We start from the raw sequence: 22,169 nt of genomic DNA, 5'->3' as shown, positions 1-22,169 counted from the left end.
GTAAGATAACTGTGAGTGTGCGGCACATGACACCATTACCGTAATAGTATAAAGGTTAGCACTGTGCACTTCCAGTTGTTGTAATGCTGCACCACAAAATGGTGCAAAGTAGTGAACAGGCCTCAAAATAAATGAAAACTTAATCAAGACTTCAATGGTCTGCTTCACTCACAGGCCTCGACCCAGGCAGCCAGACCTCAAACTAAAAAGGTAGGCTTTCGGGTCTGCATATGCTCACAATGGGCATTGGCTTTAAAAATTGAAAAATACCTTTAAAAGTCCCAATTGCACAAAAATGCCCTTCAAAAGAAAGGTAATCCACAAAAATAAGTATCCTTATGAAGAATTTATTTATTTAAATAAAGAGAAAAATGGTATAAAAAGGCAAAAGGAGCCAGAATGAAAAAAAAAGATATGGCTAAAAAGGGAATCTAAGACAAACAAGTACACAACCAAAATCTAGAGATTACATCTAAAAAATAATCCAGAAAACCAGAATATGCAATGCAACACCCACCATTATGATCTTCACTTCACCGATCTTAATGACACTCTACTGGGAGCTTCTCCTCAGCCTCAATATAAAGGCAGGGGGCCCTTCACAGTGGTGACATTAGGGTGACCCCACTTCTTGGGGATTCACCCACAAAATCACAAAGTATAGTTTCAAACAACTTAAATACACAATACATAAATACTAAATGGGAAATAAAGTTAAAATTAACAAATATTGCTTAAAAAACACATAATATAACAATAAAGTGGAAAATAAGCATATACCAGGGAATAAAACATAATTCTTAGTTGTGGATGCAACCTAGAAACCCAGCACTATTATTGAATATTAAAATAGAATCTCTGATTATGTATTGTTTTCGGTCCTATGACAATGATTTCTACCCTTTTGTTTGGCTTTGATTACAAGATTTTACAATTTTGTTTCATGTCATGGATTTTTGTTAACTAGATCTTTGTCCTTTCAGTATCAACTCTTGCTTGTTAAATAATTCTCAAGCCATCTCCCGATTCCATTTCTGTTTTAATTCTGCTGGTTACCGGTACAGTCAGTCAACATACCATAAAACAATATAAAAACTAATAAATAAAACAATAACATAATTTGAAATAAAGAGTAAAGACATCTGAGCTAGGAATGGAAGCCTGGTAATTCCAAATTAGCTAACTAATTACAGGAGGTGCTCTCCTTTAATTTCCTCTCCTTTGATATCACAAGGCTGACGCATAACATATGTGGAAAATGGAGGCTACTCTGCGACCCTGAACTGCTAATCAGTTACTTGTAGACAAGTTCTAAATGATACCGGAATAATAGTTGAGAAGACCTTGGACATTTGAGAAGCTACAAAAGACATTGACAATTGACAATGGTAAAATGTAAGGAGGGAGAAAGAAAATAATATGAAATGATTTTGTCGTGGTAGATGATAAACTACATCTGTTATGTAATATAGTCTTCCACGAAGGAGAAATGGATGCAAGCCCTCCAAAAAACTGCTGTGTATAAGAGGCACACCTTAACCCAGCCAGGCCACAAATAATATCTGCTGGATTCAGTCAGAGCAGGCCCTAAAAATGGCGAGCTGGTAAAACAATACAATATGCCCCCTGAGAGGAAGGAAAACCATAAATACTTAGCTTTAATTAGAAAACGCAACAAAGATTTTTTATAAATTGAGGATTTACCACAAATAGAAAAAATACAGGGAAGTACTCTAATAAGCAAAAATAAGACAAAAAGATTCGCCAAAAAAGACAACTCAGAGCACACAAGCCTAATAGCGCAATCCAGAAATCAGAATCATTGAAACAGAGCAAGAAAGCAACAAAAAAGTAAATCCAATTATATTATAATACTCAGAGACCATCCATTTAAAAGGATGATTCCTGGCTCCTGAGCCTTCTCCGTAGATTTACATAGCAAGAGGGAGGACTCAGGGGTGATGACATCAAGGTGGTCCCATCCCCTGGGGCTTCACTCACAAAGTGCATGGAACATAAGAACATTTAAAGGGACATTATACAATTACAAAACTACAAATGAAACAAAAATAACATGCAGTCGTGAAAAAATATAACTCAAAATTAACAAAAGAGCAATTTCAAACATTGAAAGATGTTGCCATTGATTAGTAAGAGCACAATGAGTCTGAAAGGGCTGGTTTGTTCAAAGCTCAGTGTGTTTCTGCTTACCAGAGTTCAGGCTTTGGTTTTCCTTCTCTGAGGTACTTTCGAGAAAGCTGCAAGTTGCTACCAGGGTAAGGAAACTCCATCATTTCCATCTGTTCACTATAAACCCTGAGTGGGTTCAGAATATTTGTAAACTTAAGGAGATATTCTGAAAAAAATGAAAAAACAGGAGACTTGATTTGCAAACAAGACAGCTTAAGATCCTGTATAGTGTGAACCTTAGAGGACACTCATACTCTCAGAGTTAAATGTACATATAAAAAGGGTGTTATTACAATGCTGAGGATATAACAGAGAGATAACATCGAGGAAATATAAATCAGTAAAGCCTATCTTCCATAACGGTTTCCTGTATGTTATACTATATTGTGGCAGGAGGCCGGAACCCTTACCCAGACAGGACACTGAGAGTGTGGAAGAACTGGGGGTTTGAGGGGGGAGTATTTTAGGACAGTTTCTCCTCTGGGCCGACAGAGGGCCATCCCCTTGGTTTCCAGCAGAGCCATGATGTCATGAACTTGAGAGCTCAACCCTGTTGGAACCCATGGCCACCACCCGGGGGTGCATGGACCTTTCCAAGACGTTATTTGGCCGCACTTCTGCCACACACAGTTGGGCACCTATAAAAAGGGGCCAGTCCCCACCCTACAATGGCGAGAGTTGGGAGGAAGAGGACAAAGCCTGAGGAAGAGTAGAGGCGAATGGACTGGCAGCAAAGAAGGGACTGAATTGTGTGCTGTGTGCTGATTGGTGCACTATGCTGTGGGTAAATAAACTGCTGCCTCCTGCCTGTCTGTCCGGGTCTGGCTTCACAATATGTATATATTCCACACTCTTCATTACATTTAACCCGGTAGACTTTTCTATTTGTTCTTACTGAACCTGGACAAGACAACAACCTATATGTTAAGAGTGCCACAGCTAACAGAGAGTGACGGAGAGTGTTAAAGGGATCGTTTTCCTGCAGATCATCTAATATGGTCTACCTAATTCTCTGTATAAAATGTCCCGACACTGCACTCTATGTGGGAGAAACTGGACCAACACTCCGCCAAACAATGAACTTACACAGGTCCCACATTAATCATGGCAACAGCTCACTTCAACAGACATGGACACTGTGAGAAGGACTTTAAAGTCACAGTGCTTATGGGCAACTTCAGAACACAGCAAAAAGAGAAGAGAAGGGGAAGTTAAACTCACGCTAAAATTGAACACATTACGACAGGTTTTAAATAGAGACAAGAGTTTTGTGGCCAGATATGAGGACTGTTTTCATCTCTTGGACTGACACAGAGGACCTGACTACAGACCCACATTGTATGGAAGATCTCATCAGAAACTTCAAAAGACTTTGTTGGACAGTTATCTCATCATAAGATCATGACGGTACATTGTTCTCCTCTCTTACTAAATGAATCTTAGCCTGGATAGGTCTATTAAATTTTTACACCTAAGATGTCTCGTTTAAAGGTTTGCCAATGTTGTATCTGTCCGGGTGTCCATATAAACACAGGGAATTCCAGTTTCTGTATTACATCTTGCCTGAAGAAGGGGCTTGAGTTGCGTTGAAAGCTCGGATATTGTATTCATTTTAGTTAGCCAATAAAAGGTGTCATTTTGCTTGACTTCTCAGTTTCAACTGTGGAAGAAGTTACATTTTACCTGCAACAACATCAACAGATTTATTTGAGGGTCCACAGTAAAGGACATAATCTTTCTTGGATGTCTCTGCTTCGTCTGTCTTAGAAGCCCTTTTTGGAAGCAGGTGTTGCTTGCGGCTGCCAGCCTCTTTATTTAACTGATGAAACCAGTAGACAATGTTAACACCAACAACTGTTTTTCCTGTTCCTGTAAATTAAACATTAACATGAAGATGTTTAGAAGTAAAGATTCAATAATTTCAACATTTTCTTACAATTATTATTACTATTAAGTGGTAATGAAAGAAATGGACATGTTTCGATTTGTATAGAGTTTCGCACAACTGACAGTAAAATGCCAATTCACAGTTAATTTCACAGTAGCTGACTAAAGACTTTTTGGGGTATTACTTTGCCGGAGTTTCCTGACATGGAACTGCTTGAGAGAACCAATAGTTTAGAGAAGCCATTGAGGCTAAAAAGGCAGATATTGTGCCTGATTTCATTTTTGTTCTTTGTTTTTCGACACTGGCACTACTGACAATAAAAGAGATGACACAGTTGGTTTTGCTCTCATCTAATTTATTTGCACACACGTACATATATATATATATAGATACATCACGGGCTTACACAGCTAGTAAATTATATAAATATACATATATATAATTTACTAGCTGTGTAAGCCCATGCTGTAAATAGCCCGGGCTCATAGAAACTATTGAAATTGTCAGAAAAAAAATTGAAATGCAGAGTCGGCGGTTTCGTTTTGCAGATGTGCTCGCCCCCTCTTGTCTATCAGCAGCTAAGCAAATTTCTCTCTCATTTGTCTTTCCTCCGTGGTTTCACTTTGGCTACGGAGTCGCTTTCTTTCACCTTCATGCTGTAGCCTTGTACTTCTTTCTTTTTCTAACTCGTTAGCTTGGGACCGCCTTGACGGCTCTTTGAGCTTCATGCTTTAGCCTCGCACTTCTGGGCCTCCTTGCACTTCTGGGCCTCCTCGCACTTCTAGGCCGGACAGACATATACACACACTTCCACGCATAGACATTTATATATAACAATAATAATATTTGGGTAGTGACCGAAAGAACGAGATCGCGAATACAAGCGGCTGAAATGAGTTTTCTCCGCAGGGTGTCTGGGCTTTCCCTTAAAGATAGGGTGAGAAGCTCAGTCATCCGGGAGGGGCTCAGAGTAGAGCCGCTGCTCCTCCGCATCGAGAGGAGTCAGATGAGGTGGCTCGGGCATCTGATCAGGATGCCTCCTTGACGCATCCCTGGTGAGGTGTTCTGGGCACGTCCAACCGGGAGGAGACCCTGGGGAAGACCCAGGACACGCTGGATGGACTATGTCTCCCGGCTGGCCTGGGAACGCCTTGGGATTCCCCCGGAAGAGCTAGAAGAAGTGGCCGGGGAGAGGGAAGTCTGGGCATCTCTGCTCAAGCTGCTGCCCCCGCGACCCGACCTCGGATAAGCGGAAGAGGATGGATGGATGGATGGATGGATATATATATATATATATATATATATATATATATATATATATATATATAGTGGTACCCGGCTGGGGTTCATGCCTGGCCGGGATGCCCTGGAGGACCAGAGGAGGGCTTGTGCCTCCTCCAGAACACGAGCGGGCACCCGCCCTGGTTGCTTTGGGGCCCACGGGTACAGAGCTTGGAAGCTCAACTCTGTAGGGGCCCGTGGTCACCGCCAGGGGGCGTCCCGATGCCTTGGGAGCCCTGGACCTCAGCACTTCCGCCACACCCGGAAGTGCTGGGGGGAAGAGGATTTGGGACACCTGAAGGACTTCCGGATACACCGCCAAAGCTTCCGCCACACAGGGGTGTGGCTACAGAAGCTCCTCAGGATTCACCTGGATTCCATCCGGGGTGTATAAAAGGGGCCGCCTCCCTCCAATCATTGGCAAGAGCCGGGTGGAAGTGGACAAAGCTTGGTGGAGAGGAGTGGAGGCTGACCAGAGACTTGGAGAAGGCATTGTGTTGTGGCCAAGGACTTGAGGGGTGATTGGTGCTGCGGCACTGGGTTAGTGCTTACTATTGTAAATAGAAATGTATAATAAACGTGTGTGTGGTGAAACCATCTTGTCTACCTGTCTGTGTCCGGGCTGTTCCCCACAATATATATATATATACATATATATATTTATGAGTATATTTGTTTTTGATTATGTATTAATTAAAACTAAATCATCAGTGTTTTCATGTTTTGTTGACTGAGTAAAGTGAAAGTTTAGTTTAACACCTAATGGCGAGTGCTTTCTGTCATTTAAATATTACAGTAATCCCTCGCTACTTCGCAGTTCACTTTTCGCGGATTCACGACTTCGCGGATTTTATATGTAAGCATATCTAAATACATAACGTGGATTTTTCGCTGCTTCACGGGTTTCTGCGGACAATGGGTCTTTTTACTTGCTTCCTCAGTTGGTTTGCCCAGGTGATTTCATACAAGAGATGCTATTGGCGGATGGCTGAGAAGCTACCCAATCAGAGCACGCAGTTAAGTTCCTGTGTGCTGCTGATTGGCTCAGCGACGGAGTGTTGCATTAACCAGGAAGTCTCATCTACCTCATTCATCATTAACGTGCTAATGCTTCAGGGGCCGTGTCCAAGCACCAACAGAAGATGCAAATGATAGCAGAAAAGGTAAAAGGTTTGGATATGTTGAAGGAAGGGAACAGCTACACCGCTGCAGGACATCGATTCTTTTTATTTAAAAAGGAGGAAAAGCATATAAGATCTACGGCCGCAGTGTCCTTTAACCAGGGTGCAAAACGAGTTGCAAGTGGACGTGATTAGGCAGTAGTCTGGATGGAACCTGCTTTAGGAATCTTTGCAACAAGGTCGACGACGTCATGACCGCCTACAAGCTGCTACGTGTACTTCGCTATACAGTAAGTGTAAACTTATCTACCGATTTCATATTGCTTAGCAGTTGTCCCTGTTTTTAATAGAGTAAACGGTGGGTTGTAAACAATACAGGGAGGGTTTAAAAACGTCCAAATACACATTAAATAATTAATTAAATATAGTGTCCCTACTTCGCGGAAATTCAGTTATCGCGGTCGGCCTTGGAACCTATCTCCCGCGATAAGTGAGGGTTTACTGTATTCAAAAAGTTATTCAGTGAATGAGAAGGGGATGCAGTACTAGATGTATTTGTAGCAAAGATGGGCGAGGTTTTATTTTAGTAGAGAAAACCTGCATTCTGTTTGCAACACTTCTACTAATAGAGGCACCAAAAGGTTTGTTTAATACTGTTTACTGTTAGATGAGGGAATACAGACCACTGCTTTTGATATATTGTGCAGGAGACACCAGCAAGAAAATTAAGAAATCTTTTGTGGTGTTGTGTGGAAGTTTGCAGAAAATGAACGCTGGGACTTACAAGTATGTAAATAAATATAGTACAGTATGTCATGTTCCTAGTAAAAAAAGGCCGATACTTTAGTCTTGTCATTAAAATTCAGGATGACAAAGTCAAGAGATATCTTTTATCAATTAACAAATTCCAGATGGTTCAGAACCAGAAACATCTAAAGGTCTATTGAACAGAAAGCACTGTCAGTTTAGTTTTTGCAGATTTATAAGATAGCTACTCACCAGGAGGGCCTTGGATAACAGTAAACTCGTGTTTGAGAGCTTGCCTTATTGCTTCATTCTGACTCTCATTCAGCTTTGGAAGACCAAGTTCTTTGTATTTTGGAATGAAGAAGTCCTTGCGCGTTGAAATTGCGGAACCGATTTCTATAAAACCTGATTAAAACATACAGAAGAAAATACTCCTCTTTACCAAGGTCAGTTATTGCAGTAACATGAATAACTATTTATAAATAATGCCAAACACTAGTAAAATGCATACAATAGTACATTTACCTTGAGGAGCAAACAATTAATCTTTTGAAAGCATTCTGCACAGTTCACATAGGTCTCTAACTCACCACCCACACTGCACGTCCACACATATTTTATATTTTTAAACAACTTTTTTATTTAATAGGAGAACTTAAAATTGGAAACACAAAGTAAAATATGAACGGAATTTGTAACAATGCTGGAAATCTAGATCAATCAAACCTTATTTTGTAAGACACTTTTCAGCATGAACTCGTCCACAAACTCATATTAAAAACATATCTGTTAAACTGTGTCTTAGTCCATGTCTGAGCACCTTCTCCCAAGAACCAGCTCTTGCACGTCCTAAATTTAGTCGTGTCAGGAGAGTCCACAGAACTAGTCCTCAGGTTATGTTTTCCGATTGTGGGGCTGTAAGTACAACTGTGATGTAGGATTAGAAAAACCTCACCCTCCTGTTTGTGTGGTAAACGGTGACTGAAGGGGGTGGGCATCACGAAGGGCATCCAGCTGTCAGGCAACTGCCATTGGCCCCTTTGTTTTACCTGATCCCTGGACTACTTAAGAGGTCTACTGTGAAGTACCTCCAGGTCAGGCCTAGCCTCTGGGATAGTCTGTCAAGAGCACCCTCTGGCTGCCCCAGATATTTCTGCCAGACTTCTGGCATGTTTTTAACCAATTGGTAAACAAGTCTACAGGGGTCCCAATAGCAGTCTCCCACTGCCGGCAGTTAGAGAGCTATGGAAGTTGCTCTCTTTTCCGGTGTATCAGTATCTTTCCTCCATATTTGTATCCCTTGAATAATTCCAGTTCAGGTCAGGTCAGGTTGGGGAGCATACACTGATACAGTGTATTGCCACACTCATCACATGATGAAACATCTTGGGATCCTGGTTGGCAACCCCCTAGGCAGACACATGGTCCAGTCCCACCCTCCGGAAATGACCATCTATCTGCTGCAGCCAGGTGTTGCATGGGTATCCCCATGGCCTGGTCCAGCTGCTCAGGTCCTCAACAGGTCCTCAGGGAATTGCGCCACATGCTCCATCACAATGCAGGTAACGTGCCTCATTCAGGACTCTGTGAGCAACTGCTTGCTCATTCAACAAAAAATCCAGTGATACGTTATTTCAACATCTTCATCTGGCACCTGTCCCAGGGCAGATTACAATTAACTTCCTATCCTGGATGTGTTGCAGCAGCTGTTGATTGCACACTCCAATTCTTAATTTCCTTTATTGACATTTAGTAGGGTTTAAAATGAACTTCAAAATTCTCCCAATAAATTGCAAACCCCCAAAAAACTTGTATTTAGCTTACAGTTACTGTATCTTACTGAAATTATAAATGCCTAAAAATCAGATTATCTTGATGTGATGTTATTTGAGACAATGAAAGGTTAATAGGATGGACATGCTTGTTGGACGGAATGGCCTGTTTTTGTCACAATTGTTCTAATCTATACTAATAAAAGGCAAAGCCCTCACTGACTGACTGACTGACTGACTGACTGACTCACTCACTCACTCACTCACTCACTCACTCACTCACTCACTCACTCACTCACTCACTCACTCACTCACTCATCACTAATTCTCCAACTTCCCGTGTAGGTGGAAGGCTGAAATTTGGCAGGCTCATTCCTTACAGCTTACTTATAAAAGTTAAGCAGGTTTCATTTCGAAATTCTATGCGTAATGGTCATAACTGGAACCTGTTTTTTGTCCATATACTCTAATGGAGGAGGCGGAGTCACGTATCGCGTCATCACGCCTCCTACGTAATCACGTGAACTGAAAACAAGGAAGAGATTTACAGCACAAGTCAAATGCGGGAACGAAGGTAAATGATGTTAATTGTTGAGTGTCTTTTAATACTGTGTAAGCATACATATTAACACATGTGCAATTAAACGTATGCATTTATGTAGTGATTTCTCAGACTTAAAAACTCGCCTTTTATTAAAAAGGTAAATGCAAACTGTTTTCATTCTGAAGGGCACAAACCACGTTAGATTTCAGCCGTTAAACGCGCAAAAATGTCGGTACACCAGATAAATAAGCGCAACATATTATCAGTTGTATTGTATGCTAATAATACATATAGAAATGTGTTAATCATTAACTAATATTATGGGATGGTGTTTTTCAACTCGCGCCTTGATTTAAACGATTGCATGTCTTGGTGGGTTTGCGTAGCTTATTGTCAATATCTTTACACCTCTTTTTAAAACTTAATTTAAAAAAGGTTTTCTTTACTTCTTAATAAAAATTTAAAAGCAGTACTTCGGCTGTGCGAAGCTCTCACTTCACTCCCTTACGGGAATCGAACCTCGGACGTCAGCACTAGAGGCGAAGCCCCTAAAATTGCGCTACGCCGTGTGGTTCGTTTATTTGACAGCATGTAGATCGGGGTAATTACATTCACGGCATTCGTAGTCTGAATCACAATCTGATTGTATGGGTGGTTACCTACCAGGTAACGCTTATGGTTAGCCAGCAAGTCAGCTCGAAGTGATCACTCGAGTGAAGGCAGCTTCACAAAAAAACAGATCCTTAACAAATTGTTATTGGTATATTTTCCCTTAATTTAAAAAGGTTTTCTTTTCTTCTTAATAAAAATTTAAAAGCAGTACTTCGCCGGTGCAAAGCGCGGGGATTTGAGCGACTGACGCATACAGACATATTCATGAGTGCAGGTACTTCGGAAAGAAAGCACTGTGTAAACCTAAAGTTTAAATTAAGTTCATAGACCTACAAAAGGTTGCCATTGATTTGAGGCAAGATTGCTTTTCTCCTGTACAACTATATGTTGCATTCTCAAGAGTGTGCTTGCACGGCTTGGTCATATTACAACTGGAGTGCTGAACTGACAATGTGGTATACAAACAGAACTATAACAATCGTAATAAACGAACAAAAAAACAGCGGACAACCCGTGGATTAAATAAAAAGGCTGCTTCCGTTGGCAAAGCAATGAAAAAGGAAGACCTTATATGGCGTTCGTTTATAAAACAGCGGATAGGCTGTTTGAGGTCAGCTTCACATAAAACCAGATCCTTAACAAATTGTTGTTGGTATATTTTCCCTCAATTTAAAAAGGTTTTCTTTTCTTCTTAATAAAAATTTAAAAGCGGTACTTCTCCGGTGCGAAGCGCATGGATTTGAGTGACTGACGCATACAGACATATTCATGAGTGCAAGTACTTCGGAAAGAAAGCACCGTGTAAACCTAAAGTTTAAATTAAGTTCATAGACCTACAAAAGGTTGCCATTGATTTGAGGCAAGATTGCTTTTCTCCTGTACAACTATACGTTGCATTCTTAACAGTAAGCTTGCAAGGCTTGATCATATTACAACTGGAGTGCTGAACTGACAACGTGGTATACAAACAGAACTATAACAATCATAAAAAAAGAAAAAAAAAAAGCGAAGAACCCTTGGATTTCATAAAAAGGCTCCTTCCTTGGCGAAGCAAGGAAAAAGGAAGACCTTATATGGCGTTCGTTTATAAAACAGCAGAAAAGCTGTGTTAAGGCTGCTTCACAAAAAAACAGATCCTTAACAAATTGTTATTGGTATATTTTCCCTCAATTTAAAAAGGTTTTCTTCTTAATAAAAATGTAAAAGCAGTACTTCGCGGGGATTTAGATATAGATATATATATATATATATATATATATATATATATATGTATGTATGTCTATATATATATATATGTAAGCTTATAAGTACTGCCTTACTTCTCTTTAGATAGATAGATAGATAGATAGATAGATAGATAGATAGATAGATAGATAGATAGATAGATAGATAGATAGATAGATAGATAGATAGATAGATAGATAGATAGATAGATAGATAGATAGATAGATAGATAGATAGATAGATAGATAGATACTTTATTAATCCCAGGGGGAAATTCACATACTCCAGCAGCAAAAAAATATTAAATTAAAGAGTAATAAAAAATGCAGGTAAAAAACAGACAATAACTTGAATAATGTTCAACGTTTACCCCCTCTGGTGGAATTGAAGAGTCGCATAGTTTGGGGGAGGAATGATCTTCTCAGTCTGTCAGTGGAGCAGGACAGTGACAGCAGTCTGTCGCTGAAACTGCTCCTCTGTCTGGAGATGACACTGTTTAATGGATGTAGTGGATTCTCCATAATTGATAGGAGCCTGCTGAGTGCCCGTTGCTCTGCTACGGATGTCAAACCGTCCAGCTCTATGCCAACAATAGAGCCTGCCTTCCTCACCAGTTTGTCCAGGCGTGAGGCATCCTTCTTCTTAATGCTGCCTCCCCAGCACACCAATGTGTAGAAGAGGGCGCTCGCCACAACCATCTGATAGAACATCTGCAGCATCTTACTGCAGATGTTGAAGGATGCCAGTCTTCTAAGGAAGTACAGGCGGCTCTGTCCTTTCTTGCACAGAGAATCAGTATTGGCAGTCCAGTCCAATTTATCGTCCATCTGCACTCCCAGGTATTTATAGGTCTGCACCCTCTGCGCACAGTCACCTCTGATGATCACGGGGTCCATGAGAGGCCTGGGTCTCCTAAAATCCACCACCAGTTCCTTGGTTTTGCTGGTGTTCAGTTGTAGGTGGTTTAAGTCGCACCATTTAACAAAGTCCTTGATGAGGTTTCTATACTCCTCCTCCTTCCCACTCCTGATGCAGCCCACGATAGCAGTGTCGTCAGCAAACTTTTGCACGTGGCAGGACTCCGAGTTATATTGGAAGTCCGATGTATATAGGCTGAATAGGACCGGAGAAAGTACAGTCCCCTGCGGCGCTCCTGTGTTGCTGACCACAATGTCAGATCTGCAATTCCCGAGACGCACATACTGAGGTCTGTTTGTAAGATAGTCCACGATCCATGCCACCAGGTATGAATCTACTCCCATCTCTGTCAGCTTGTCCCTAAGGAGCAGAGGTTGGATGGTGTTGAAGGCGCTAGAGAAGTCTAGAAACATAATTCTTACAGCGCCACTGCCTTTGTCCAAGTGGGAGAGGGATCGATGTAGCATACAGATGATGGCATCTTCCGCTCCCACTTTCTCCTGGTATGCGAACTGCAGAGGGTCGAGGACATGTTGGACCTCTGGCCTCAGGTGGTGAAGCAGCAGCCGCTCCATGGTCTTCATCACATGTGATGTTAGAGCGACAGGCCGGAAGTCATTCAGCTCACCAGGACGTGATACCTTTGGGACTGGGGTGATGCAAGATGTTTTCCAAAGCCTCGGGACTTTCCCCTGTTCCAGACTCAGGTTGAAGATGCGCTGTAGAGGACCCCCTAGCTCTGATGCACAGACCTTCAGCAGTCGTGGCGATACTCCATCTGGACCTGCTGCTTTGCTGGCACGAAGTTTCCTCAGCTCTCTGCTCACTTGCGCTGCTGTAATTGTGGGTGGGGATGTCTCTCCTATGTTGGTATCAGCAGAAGGATGTGTAGAGAGTGCAGTACTCCGAGGTGAGAGTGGGTTAGGGTGGTCAAACCTGTTAAAGAAGATGTTCATTTGGTTTGCTCTTTTCACGTCTCTCTCAATGGTGGTACCCCGCTTCGAGCTGCAGCCAGTGATGATCTTCATCCCATTCCACACTTCCTTCATGCTGTTGTTCTGCAACTTCTGCTCCAGCTTTCTCCTGTACTGCTCCTTCGCCGCCCTGAGCTGGACTCGGAGTTCCTTCTGCACGCGCTTGAGCTCATGCTGATCACCGTCTTTAAAGGCTCTTTTCTTCTGGTTCAAAAGGCCCTTGATGTCACTTGTAATCCATGGCTTGTTGTTAGCATAGCAGCGTACAGTTCTTACTGGAACTACAATGTCCATACAGAAGTTGATGTAGTCAGTAGTGTAGTCAACAACCTCCTCAATGTTCTCACTATGTGATCCCTGCAGGATATCCCAGTCTGTAGTTCCAAAACATTGTCTCAGAGCATTCTCAGCCTTCGGGGTCCACTTCCTGAATGATCGTGTGGTTACAGGTAGGACTCTCACTTTTGGTTTGTAGTGAGGCTGAAGCAGAACCAGGTTATGATCTCCTTTCCCAAGCGCAGGCAGCGGGGTGGCACTGTATGCGTCTTTAACGTTTGCATACAGTAAATCAATAGTCTTATTTCCCCGGGTGTTGCAGTCCACATACTGGGAGAATGCAGGTAATGTTTTGTCCAGCGTCACATGGTTAAAGTCTCCAGCGATTAGCACAAGTGCCTCGGGGTGCTGCGTTTGTAACTTAGCAACAGCAGAATGGATGATGTCACTCGCTGACTCCACGTCCGCCCGAGGAGGAATATACACGATGACAACAATGACGTGTCCAAACTCTCTGGGCAAGTAATAGGGATGCAGACTTATGGCCAACAGTTCGATGTCCCTGCAGCAAGTGGAGACTTTGACGTTAACATGTCCAGAGTTACACCACCGTGTATTAACATAGAGAGCGAGTCCTCCTCCTTTGTGCTTCCCACAGGTACTTGCGTCTCTGTCCGCTCTAACTGTGCTAAACCCTTTAAGAAAGGAAGATGTAATGATACTTGATTTAAATGATTCCATGTCTTGGTGGGTTTGCGTAGCTTATTGTCAATATCTTTATACCTCTTTTTAAGACTTATTGACTGAAACGTGCTTTCACGAAAAAAGTTAGGGCTTTGCTACAGGATACACCCTCCAAAAGTTAAGGAAGTAAAAATAAAATATATATTTCTGTTTTATTTAAACCTTTTAAGTTTGTATGCATAGCCCCATTTGGCTGTTTTAGTTTTTTTTTTCTTTCTTCAGTAATATTTAATCTCCTTAAAGAAAAACAACATATGAATTTTACTTTTTTTGTATCTCTTTAGTAATATTTTAGTGTAAAAGGATAACCGGTATTTAAACCTTTTATGCTACTTTATAAAGTTATTTTACACAATGTTGAAAAATTAATAAGAAAGCTACATATTTTGGCAGCTGCTGCTTTAATTTTCAATGAAATGAAAAAAGCTCTCCAAGAGAAAACCTCAATGAAGAAGAAACAGTTTGCACTATCTAAAAAGGAGAAACCCTCATTTATAAAGGTTTGCTGCAGATGACTTAACTGAAAATAAATTAATAGTTCCTATGTGTATAATACATATTTATCTATTTTACTTATGCCTTTATTCCAGCAACTTGCAACATCTGAGGTACAATTTGTTACATTACTTTTGTTTCTTGAAGCACAGGCAGGTGAAGTGACTTCCTCAGGGTCACACAGTGGTGTCAGTACCAGGATTTGAACTGACAAGCTCCGGGTTTGCTGAAATATTACTGAAGAAAAAAAAAAACGAAAACGGGCAAATAGGGCTATGCATACAAATGTCCATCCGTCCATTATCCAACCCGCTATATCCTAAATACAGGAGCCAATCCCTGCCAACACAGGGCACAAGGCAGGAAACAAACCCCAGGCAAGGTGCCAGCCCACTGCAGGGCACACACACCCACACACACCCACACACCAGGGACAATTTAGAATCGCCAATGCACCTAACCTGCATGTCTTTGGACTGTGGGAGGAAAGCGGAGTACCCAGAGGAAACCCAGACAGACACAGGGAGAACATTCAAACTCCATGCAGGGAAGCAAACCCGGGTCTCCTAACTGGCACCTTTCACTGCGCCACCATGCCGCCCACATACAAACTTAAAAGGTTTAAATAAAACAGAAATATATACCTTTATTTTTACTTCCTTAACTTGTGGAGGGTGTATCCTGTAGCAAAGCCCTAAGTTTTTTCATGAAAGCCCCTTTCAGTCAATAAGCCTTAAAAACAGGTGTAAAGCTAAACTTGCAGCACCACTATTCAATTACACTTGCCTAACGCCTCTCCTAAGGGGATATACTGTGGGATCTGGGCATCCGTCAAAGCACCAATCACAGGCCCGATTAGAAAGCGGGAAGCTGTGATTTGTCGTCTCCCTCCCATGTAACAATCACAGCCCGTGTTACAACGCACTATGTATGTATGTATATATGTATATATGAAGAGGATGGATGGATGTATAGGTGTGTGTTTATGTATGTGTATATACGTATACGTATATATATGTTTACATAACCTCTTTAACACACTACTTCTCCACTGCGAAGCGCGGGTATTTTGCTATATATATATATATATGTGAATGTATGTATGTATGTAGGTATATATGTATGTCTATATTTATATATATATATATATATTGGCACCCTGCCCGGGATTGGTTCCTGCCTTGTGCCCTGTGTTGGCTGGGATTGGCTCCAGCAGACCCCCGTGACCCTGTGTTCGGATTCAGCGGGTTGGAAAATGGATGGATGGATGGATATATATATATATGTGCATATGTATATATATGTGTATATATATATATATATGTATATATGTATATATTTATATGTATATATATGTACATATGTATATATATGTAGATGTGTAAATTTGTATATGTATATATATGTATATGTGGATGTGTATATGTATGTATATATATGTATATGTAGATATGTGTATATGTAGATATGTATATATATGTATATGTATATATATATATGTTTACATAACCTCTTTAACACACTACTTCTCCGCTGCGAAGCGCGGGTATTTTGCTAGTATTTTAATAAAATGTAACTTCCATGTAGTTCTCAAAATAAATGAAACTATACATATGATTTGGGGGCTCTAGTAGAGTAAGTGAGAGACTCAAAATGGAAAATGGCATGTGGTGTAAACAGTACTTGACAGCTGTAATCACAGAGAAAGTGCAAAGATGGAGGTCTCATTGTGGAGCCCACAAATGTTTGCTTCACTCATTTTTACCTACTTGGTCATTGTGAGCATCTGCCTAATCAGTCTATCTCCTATTGAGCACAAAACACAACAATGGCAAAAGAAAATGAAACAAAATAAGAATGCACATGATAAAAGTATACCAATATACGCAAATAATCTCTGCTTCTGCTATTGAATAATCCCTATGATTGTGGATTTGATTTATTGCTTGGAGCACGCAACCCTAAAGGGAAAATCAATGCCTTCTTCAGTGCAGCAATGAAAGCAGTGGATGATTATATCAAGGAAAACCTTGCTGATTGTTTCATTAGATCTTCTAATAGTTTCACTGGCTTTGGCTTCCTTTTTCTGGAGAAGAAAGTTGGTTCTCTGCAACCCTGCACTGATTATGGGAAATTAACAATGAAAAGAATGCTCAAAACTAATTAGTCACTGTCTTTAATGGCAGTCAGGTTATGTGGTCAGCAGTGCTTTTGAAACTGCATCTCTGCAGTACATCTATGTATACGGTGTAAAGGGGGATATACTACCAAATCCTGGTTAGATAAATGGGCAAAAGGTTTTATTCTTGACAAAAATGCTCTGTCACACAGTTAAGCTCTGTAGAGCACAATGGCAATCCAAGACAAACACAACCCCAATATAGAAATCCCAAGGAGAAGTCAAAAAACAGAGCACAGAGGTCAAAACTGAAGAGTTATCAAAAAGCACAACCACTGAAAAGCACAAGAACTTACCAAAAACTCTCTAGCGTATTCAAAATGAACCACATGGAACTATGGGAGACACTCCAATGTATAGGGTGAAGGGAGGTTCCTGGAGGTGACAGGCAGGTTGCTCTCCTTGTGGGACCACCCACAACACACATGGAACAAAGCCAAGGCATTGAAGCATAAACACAAGCATTGGCAAATGAACACAAATAAACCAGATACATACAAAAGAACCAAAAATGAACAAAATGACTTAAAACATGAATTTGAATTTCAGCTAGGAAAAGAACTCTGGTTGAACCATTACAGCTGCTCAGGGTTAAGCAGGAACGTAATGTATTCAAACCAATGCAAATATTTTAAACAATGTCTCTATCTGAACAGATGTAGCCAAACCAATGTATATTTTGAAACCAATCTAATGGAAACGTTATATATATCTGTACTAATTTATATATTTACAAACCAATCTGTTTTTCCTGAACAGCGTTGTCATATAAATATACTGTATACTGCTCAAAAATATCCATGGAGGGATGCACAGACCTCTACAGGCTAGACAACAGCACCTTGACTGCCATAAGGTATCGGGATGAAATCCGTGGACCCATTGTCAGACCCTATGCTAGTGCAGGGGGTCCTGGGTTCCTCTTGATGTACGACAATGCCCGGCCTCATGTGGTGAGAGTATGCAGGCAGTTCCTGGAGGATGAAGGAATTGATACCATTGACTGGCCCCCATGTTCACTCGCCTGACCTCAATCCAATAGAACACCTCTGGCACATTATGTTTCGATCCATCCAACACCACCAGGTTGCACCTAAGACTGTTCAGGAGCTCAGTGATGCCCTGGTCCAAATCTGGGAGGAGATCCTCCAGGACACCATCTGTCGTCTCATTAGGACATTGTCAGGAATGCATACAAGCACGTGGGGGCCATACAAACTACTGAGTACGATTTGGAGTTGCTGCAATGAAATTTCGGCAAAATGGACTCGCCTGCCTGCCGCATCATTTTTTCACTTTGATTTTCGGAGTGTCTTTGAATTCAGCCTTCTGTAGGTCGATAATTTTCATTTCCATCAAGCAATGTGGCATCCTTTCGTTCCTAACACCTTACCCAGTCCATAGCAGTACAAATATCCAGCAGGAGTTTTTTGCCCATTGAGATCTGCTGTTTTTTCAAAGTGTTCCTTTAATTTTTTTAGAAGCATATATATATATATATATATATATATATATATATATATATATATATAAGCCAATATATTGGCTTTTTGTTTGAAGTTTTCTGAATACATATTAGGGTTTTTAGTATAGTTTGTCTCTGTAGAGAAGCACACAAGTTGGACCAGGCTGTGTGATGTCCTGGCTTCCTTATAAAAAAACAAATAAATTAGTTTTATCCTGTGTGAAACTTAGTGTTCCCGGGCCATAAATTGAACAAAATGTGAAAAAAATGTTAAGCAATTCGTAAGCCTTGCAGTCAACTCCTGGCACAGTTCTATGGCACCATCTAGTGGATGCTATTATATTGTCTCACTGAGTTAAGCTATCAAGAATGGCTGAAGAGCTGGTAAAAGTATTCAAGGTGCTTACCGCAGAAAAAAATTGTAGATCTTTTGCCATGCTATACTGGGTATATAGGGTCTGCTCAGGGCAGGGCACAAAAATTACAGATAATTGGCACATGGTAAAGGAGACAGCACCTGTGCCATTATTCAGTATTGATGATTCAAATTTGATTTAAAACTGCTACAAGTTGCAACTCTGTATTAGATAGATAGATAGATAGATAGATAGATAGATAGATAGATAGATAGATAGATAGATAGATAGATAGATAGATAGATAGATAGATAGATAGATAGATACTTTATTAATCCCAAGAGAAAATTCACAAATATTGGCATCAAAGCTTAAAATTAGACATGTCTTATCAAGAAATAGACTTGAATAACGGTCTACCATGAAATTGTAAAAGTTACTAATTACTTTTAGTCACTGAAAAATGGCACATTCACTTGTTCTCTTTCTGCCATATTCTGGAGAAGAGAGACTCAGCATATTCATATTTAAAGAAATAATACATTTGGTTTCATTGTCGCTTAATCATATAATTTGTATTTTTGTTTCTCCATTTCCTCTGTATTTTTCTTATTGTGCACATCCAATGTTATATTCCAGCCAGGGCTACTCCTTAAACTGAGATTCAAATCTCATTTTTATGTGTTTTCTTGTTCATTTTTGATTCCTTCACTTATGTTAATATTTTTGGTCATTTAGTGTCTGTATATCTATGTATCTTCTTTTATGTTCCATGTGTTTTGTTGGTGGTCCCCTGAGAGGCAGGGCCACATGTCCATCACCGTCAAGGGACTGTCCTCAGCACCAGAAAGGCTGACGAAAGCCCACAGTTCCATTGCGAATACGCTTTTGGTGGTGTCCTTTTTAGTTATTTTTGTGTGTGTTGTTGTTATTACTCGATTTTTGACCTAATGATCGGTTTTTGACAACATTTTTACTTTCAAGTATATGAAAAATATTTGACCTCGAGATTATGATGAATCTCAATGTTTTATACCTCCCTGAGTCTGAAAATACCATTTTTGGAATTATGTCTGTCTGTCTCTGTGTGTGTATGTGTGTGTATGTAAACACAATACTTGAGTATGCTTTCAGTCAGGTCAACCAAATTTTGCATACAAGTATTAGGTACAAAATGTAGATTTGTATTAACTTTTGAGCTATTTCCGCTAATTGAAAGTGGTACTTTACCTTTTATTCATGCAGCTGCAGACTCTGATTTATTCAGTTTTACTTTTATAATAACTGTTCAATATATTATTCATTTGATTTCATTTTTTTGTTAATAGTTTTTTAATGTAAATAATATAAAAATATAATCATTGTCTTGCGGTTTACTCTTCAGATATCCTTTCCCATATCTCAGTATATGAGAAAGTCTAGGGGAGACCACTCCCGATTTTTCGGATTTGTGAATGGGATGTATTTGCCTTGGATTGCTTTTGCTTTATCAGGTAAGTAATTTTGCCTATGTGTTTTGTGGAGTTTTATTTTGCTACAGAGTATTTTCTGTAATAGTAAATTTTACTATTTATAAGATTCTTAATTACTCTTTTTGTTACTAGGTGGGGTTGGAGGGAATTTTCCCCTCTAGTTGGCATTTTGAGTCATTGTTTGGGACTTTTGTGCCCAGGGACTCTTTAGTTCACACTATATGAAGGAGGAAAATAGTGCTGGCTTATTAAAAAATGTAAGTATAAAAAATATAAAAATATTGCTTAGATAAAAAATGTAATCAGTTTTATTTCAGAGTTACTGTTACATGTACACAGTGTAATCTATTGGCATGCTTGACCAATACACACCATGCTGCCACTTTCCAGTGGCCCAATTCTCACTCCATAGGTTATGTAAAATAAAACATCACAAAATATGATAAGTAGTGTCACACACGTGCGGCTGGGGGACAGGTAACAGGCTCAAATAGTGTCATTCGTCAGCCAGATCAGGGGTTGGCACTCTCACCTGATCCCTTTTCCTCTTGTTTCTCTGCAGTTCTCTCCACCCACTGCTGACATCACGTCCGGCAAACCCTGCTGACATCATTTCCAGTACCCAGAATCCACTTTCCTGACTCATCAGTTCCTGTTCCGGCCGCACTGACTCCGCCTCTTCCTCCTATCCACCATATTTATAGAGAAACCTCAATTTGCTAGTCAGTCCAGTTGTGAACTCCGCTTATGTAAATATATGTTTCTTTTCTTTTGCTGATTTTTCTAAACCTTTTTTTGTTTGTTGCCTAATTTTTACCACAGTAGTAATGGGCAATTGCCTTTGACATACAGTTTTTCACAAATTTACACTAACATTTGTTTTGCATTAGGTTTGCATGTAACTTCAAAAAAGCATTTAAGGGTTTTTTGGGGACAGAAAGAAAGTGATGTTGATCCTTAGGTGATAAAAATGTATTGGCAATGAAAGAAATTTTCAGATAAAATGAAAATATAGGGGGGGGATGAAGATACTTATATATTCTTCCTCAGTCAGTGGATCTGCATTTTGCTGTAAATTCAATTTCACTTCCACCCTGGGTCAGCAATCTATAAGTGTCAACACCTGTTACAATTTATTAATTCATTTAACATCACTGTTATAATTGAGTTTCTGTTTTATGTTTTGACGTGTTTATTTTAACCAATGTGTATAATCTTTTTTTAGGGATTTTTGAACCTGTAGATTCCTTTCTGAATATTATTTTTTTATTAGAACATTAGCCCAACAAAGCTCACCAGTCCTATCCACTTATTTCTTCCAAAAAAACATCAAGTCGAGTTTTGAAAGTCCCTAAAGTCCTACTGTCTACCACACTACTTGATCTCTTATTCCAAGTGTCTATCGTTCTTTCTGTAAAGAAAAACTTCCTAATGTTTGTACGAAATTTACCCTTAACAAGATTCCAACTGTGTCCCCGTGTTCTTGATGAACTCATTTTAAAATAACAGTCTCGATCCACTGGACTAATTCCCTTCATAATTTTAAACATTTCAGTCAGGTCACCTCTTAATCTTCTTTTGTTTAAACTGTAAAGGCTCAGCTCTTTTAATCTTTCCTCATAATTCAACCCCTGTAGCCCTGGAATCAGCCTAGTCACTCTTCTCTGGACCTTTTCTAGTGCTGCTATGTATTTTTTGTATCCTGCAGACCAAAACTGCACCCAGTACTCCACATGAGGCCTCACCAGCGTGTTATAAAGCTTGAGCAGAACCTCCTGTGACTTGTACTCCACACATCAAGGTGCTATATAACCTCACATTCTGTTAGCCTTCTTAATGGCTTCTGAACACTGTCTGGCAGTTAATAGTGAGCATGAATCCACTAAGACTCCTAAATCCTTCTCATAAAGT

General features: G+C 40.2%; 1 protein-coding gene across 5 annotated transcripts in view; it reads right to left on the bottom strand.

Annotated features, from left to right (window-relative positions):
• helz2a (helicase with zinc finger 2a) overlaps positions 1 to 22,169 on the bottom strand; it is a 163,475-nt gene that overhangs the window by 42,165 nt on the left and 99,141 nt on the right. For all 5 annotated transcript variants that reach the window (XM_028812073.2, XM_028812072.2, XM_028812071.2 and 2 more), the window contains 3 exons: positions 7,480 to 7,632; positions 3,874 to 4,059; positions 2,212 to 2,356 (listed from right to left, as the gene is read on the bottom strand). In XM_028812073.2, the coding sequence (XP_028667906.2) occupies positions 2,212 to 2,356; positions 3,874 to 4,059; positions 7,480 to 7,632 (484 nt within the window). The remainder of the gene's footprint in view (positions 1 to 2,211; positions 2,357 to 3,873; positions 4,060 to 7,479; positions 7,633 to 22,169) is intronic.

Source organism: Erpetoichthys calabaricus, chromosome 10 (genome assembly GCF_900747795.2).
Source record: "Erpetoichthys calabaricus chromosome 10, fErpCal1.3, whole genome shotgun sequence".
NCBI classification, from domain to species: Eukaryota; Metazoa; Chordata; class Cladistia; order Polypteriformes; family Polypteridae; genus Erpetoichthys; species Erpetoichthys calabaricus.
Note: the sequence above shows the minus strand (reverse complement) of the source record. Positions and strands in the feature narration are given on the sequence as shown.